Here is a 4,504-nt window from a genome sequence, read left to right as displayed (position 1 = left end):
ATAACTTACCATATATTTATTAAAGATTATCTAGTAATTAATTTTCTTGTCACTTGGCCTCCTTAGGGTGCTCAGTCAGTATATCCCCTAATAATAGTGTTATTATTATTTTTTTTTTTTTAAAACATTGATTCTGTGTTTTAGTCATTAAATAATATTTAACAATTTGATGTATTACTAACCTTTTTACAATTAAATTTATTTATAATAAAATTATGTTAACTCTGTTACAGAATGGAGCTACAGCCCTTTTCAAAGCCTGTCACAAAGGGCATATAGACGTTGTTAATGAGTTACTGAAGTGTAAACCCAATCTTGGTTTGTTACCAGTAAGTTCTTACAGCTTGTAGTAATGATTAATATGGTCTAAGTGATTATTATTAGTTATAGGGTACTTAATTTCATCTTTTAATCCATTTCGAGAAATTATATAGCTTTTTTTTCCTACCCTTCATTAAAATAGAATTAGTACTTCATAAATATTTAAATCCCCCACAATAGCCAAGTGTTCTAACACAATTATATAGCAAACTAGAAGGTATGATATATTGACAATTAATTTGTAGGATTAGTGAGTGGGTAAACTAGTTCTAGCAGAAGCTTAAAAAAACCAAATGTGCCAATTTTGATATATTAAGGATCTTAATTATATAGCATTATTCATAAAATTATCATTTATTCACAAAATATTGCTAAAAGCTTCTAATCATATGGCAGTCCTATGGGTAATGAAATGTAATACAATATTTACGAATCAAAGTAGGGAATAATTTTCTTTGATTTATTGAAGTATTTAAAAGTTACTGCCCTAATAATGTTTTAAATATAAACTGTCATTATTGGAGTTTACAATATTGTTTGTTCTAAAAATGTCTTCTTAATCTATACTACTACTACCGATGCATAATTGTCTGAGATGAACAATTTTAAAAAATCATTAATATTTGTATTTAAATGATTTCTGGATTACTGAATTTTAGTGAGGGGATACATTAGTTAATTATATTAAATCATTAATTTTAAAAATCTATAAATCACATTTCATTTCTCTGAAAAATATTTCTACTCTCCATCTATTTTATCCTTTTATTTTCTTAATTTTTTGCCAAGAAAATTACTAACTAATACTCTGAAAATTTAGAATGGAGAAAGCGCTCTCCATGCTGCATGCCTCTTCGGCCACTTGCCTGTCGTCAAGATGCTGATGAAAGCTGGAGCAGACCCTAAGCTTCGGAACCAAGACGGTTTGACACCAATTGATTTGGCTAAGAATGGCAATCACCCACAGGTCATCCATTACTTGCAGCAGTGGCAGCTTTACATGAGCAAGTAACCTGCATCCCGCTCCTTGCAAATAATATGTTGATTGTTATGTTTTTGTTTATATTGTTGAATAGGTCAGAGATCCATGTTTTAACATTTTACCAGAGGGATAGTTCGATATCGCCTCCTTTTATCGACTGTAGTATTTATGTGTTTTTAAAAATGTTTTTCATTTTAGTTCTAGAATTTAATATGTTGTTAAATGTTGGATACATTATTTTATGTATTTATTTCAAATCAAAGTCAAGCCACATTGTACTATAAAGGCTGAGTATAGATGATAAGATGAACAAGATATAGGTCGCACATTGTTTATAAATTAGTATTAATTGTTCTATTTTTATTGAAATTTTAATTTAATATAATTTGTTAAAACAGTCACCCTGATGACTTCCTAATTCATACATTTATTGAACCATGTTTCTAAATTTACCTGTACCCATGTCATGATGAAAAGGTTTGCATTTGCTTCAATTTATCTGACTTGTTTGTTTTCTTAAAAATTACATTTATTGAAATAAGGTTACTTCTAATTATCATCATAAAACAACATTAATTAATTATATCGTTTGCATGTTTGATTTGCCTTTTGGAAACAATTTTTTAGCTCACCACATAAACTGATGACGAGAGGACAAACTAACATTCATAGTATCATATATTCCGATCGAATTACTGGAAATAATTAAATTTAAAGATCTTTTTATTGTTAATTGAGTAATTTTTAACTATTTAAAAACTTAAAATATGTATTTTTTTTTTAAATGAAAAAGAAGCTCTACATTATTATCCCATAATTGTTTCACCGCCACTCTAGGGGTAAATGGACTGTAATATCTTCATGTGTCCCCATTTCTTTTATTTTATTTTATTACTAAATCCAATATACTAAAAGGAATGAAACTGTCACCATTAAATAGTTAATCAAATATCAATTCAGTATATGAATATATCTTTTATCCTATAGTTTTAAATTTATTTAAAATTTCCTAGTTAGTTGAGGTATATGAAACATGGTTTACATGAGTTTGATATTAATTAATAACCCTCCCTCTTTATTGTTATTATTTTTGATCGATATATTGTAAATACTATTATATTGAAGAAACCTGGGAAATTAATATTAATTTTAGCGAGTATTACTCTTTAATTTAATTTAAACTAATGGTAAAGCTGCCACGTTTGTTTTAAATTGTCTTGTGTTGAATCAATATTAGCAACCCATTGGATTTTTTATTACTCAAAACTGAGTATATTAGGTGTTATCTTAGGAAATAATTAATTATTACAATTTATTCCTATATTATGGTTTATATTTAATAATTTTAAATAATCAAAAGGTTCATTTTTCAGGACCCTTATTAATATCAAAATATATTTTTAAAAAAAATCTTGTCAAACTTTTTTTTTTTTGTTTTCATTCATATATTTTCTTTCTTTTTTTTTAGAAGCATTAATTTTATCCAATTATTTTTAACAAACAACATATGATATTGTTTCCTCTGTTTTATTTTAAAGCTTCATAATGAATACAGAATTTTTTCATGGTAGCCTATAAAATATTATTGCAGCTTAAACATGGAAACATATTATAGATAGAACATATGAACGGAATACAATTTTATATAAAATAAAATAAAAACTATTGCTTATTAGCTATAAGTATTTAATAAAATACATATTGTTAAAAACATGTTGTGCCATTTTTATTCAGTTGGGTATACTGTTGAGAAATATGGCTGTGGTTGATTCATTTTGCTTATGTTATTGCATGTATCGATTGTCATTTTCAAACCCTTAGATAATTTTTTTTTTTTTTTGAAAGAATATTAAGGATATTTTTAATATACTTATGGAATCTCTTCATCTCCCTCTTGTTTCTGTTTTGAATCTCTAAATAGTAATTTATCCTTACTAATGTGTTTTCTATATCGATTACACATTTTGAAGTTATTAAATTGTTTTTAGGTTAATCTGTTTCAATAATTTTTGTTGTATAAATGTACCACTATATTAAATTTTAGATCTTATGTTACTTAAACATTATATTGAATATATTGTTTGTTGGTTGTCACTAAATTCGTTGAATCATCTAATGATTAAATTTCAGTACCTGAATCGTCTTAAAAATTTTTATGAGTGCATCAAATATAACATAAAGATGTTTATTGCTGGATTTTTTTTTTTTTTTTTTACAATGTCTTCCTGCTAATGAAAACTCAGGAGGTTGAAACTGTTAATTCAGTATTATAATTATAAAAGAATAATATAAGACATCTAAATTTTAGCATATATTTACGATAACGTTCTTTTGTGCCAGAAAGGAATTAAAAACATAATTTACAAGATCAGAACCAAAAGTGTTTGTTATTACCATCTATGTAAAAAGTATCATTGATTAACAACTGATCTAGCATTTCATAAATTTATATTTTGAATTGAGTGAATGTAAAAACCAATAAATAATTAAAAATTTGTATTTTTTTTTCTTCCATTTTTCATGTATCTATTTTATTGGGATTGATTTGTTGAACATATGTTCTCCAACTTGGAAAATAATATCAACTTTTAGATTACAATTTTACTAGTCAGAAATTGTTAATCCAACAAGTTTGAGACATGATCGTAGAACATTGACCTCTCATACTGAGGAAAGCTGAAGGAAGGGGTTACTTTCCAGTCACAACATATTTGTTGATTAACCCATTAATAAACGATCCTTATATTTTCTTTATAAATAAATATTAAGAAAACCAATTTATTTTAGCATTACTCTAATCATTATTATTTTAATTGTTTAACAAACTATACCAGGTACCAATTTTTGCTTTCTGGGGACAGGTGAGTCCATCGAACACAATAACATTGTCTGTTTATTTTTCAGATAAAAAAAAAGGTACACATATTGTCTACTAAACATATTATGCATTGATTACTGTACTTAGTTATTTATTTATACAGAAATGATGTATGCAGCCTAAAAAATAAAGGAGTTTGGAAAACCAAAATGTAGACAAATAAATATAACTATGGAAGGATTCCATACCCCACCTGTTGCACTTGGATTAAATGGGATCATGAGTTGTCCATAACATTTGATAATGTGACTACCTGTTAGTCCTGTATTTGCCTTATTATCAAGATTGGACTGTGTATTTGAATGATGGTTGTATATACCAGT

General features: G+C 26.4%; 1 protein-coding gene across 1 annotated transcript in view; it reads left to right on the top strand.

The window, feature by feature from the left end:
- The window catches only part of LOC106677411 (ankyrin repeat domain-containing protein 29), a gene marked incomplete at its 5' end in the record, with an annotated part of 65,321 nt that extends 61,523 nt beyond the window's left edge, over positions 1-3,798 (top strand). The window contains 2 exon segments of the mRNA XM_067045597.1: positions 234-329; positions 1,142-3,798. Coding sequence (XP_066901698.1) covers positions 234-329; positions 1,142-1,333 — 288 coding nt within the window.
- Positions 3,799-4,504: the final 706 nt, after the last annotated feature.

The sequence above is a fragment of the Halyomorpha halys genome, unplaced genomic scaffold, assembly GCF_000696795.3.
Source record: "Halyomorpha halys isolate HHAL.00 unplaced genomic scaffold, Hhal_1.1 Scaffold98.1, whole genome shotgun sequence".
NCBI lineage: Eukaryota > Metazoa > Arthropoda > Insecta > Hemiptera > Pentatomidae > Halyomorpha > Halyomorpha halys.
Note: the sequence above shows the minus strand (reverse complement) of the source record. Positions and strands in the feature narration are given on the sequence as shown.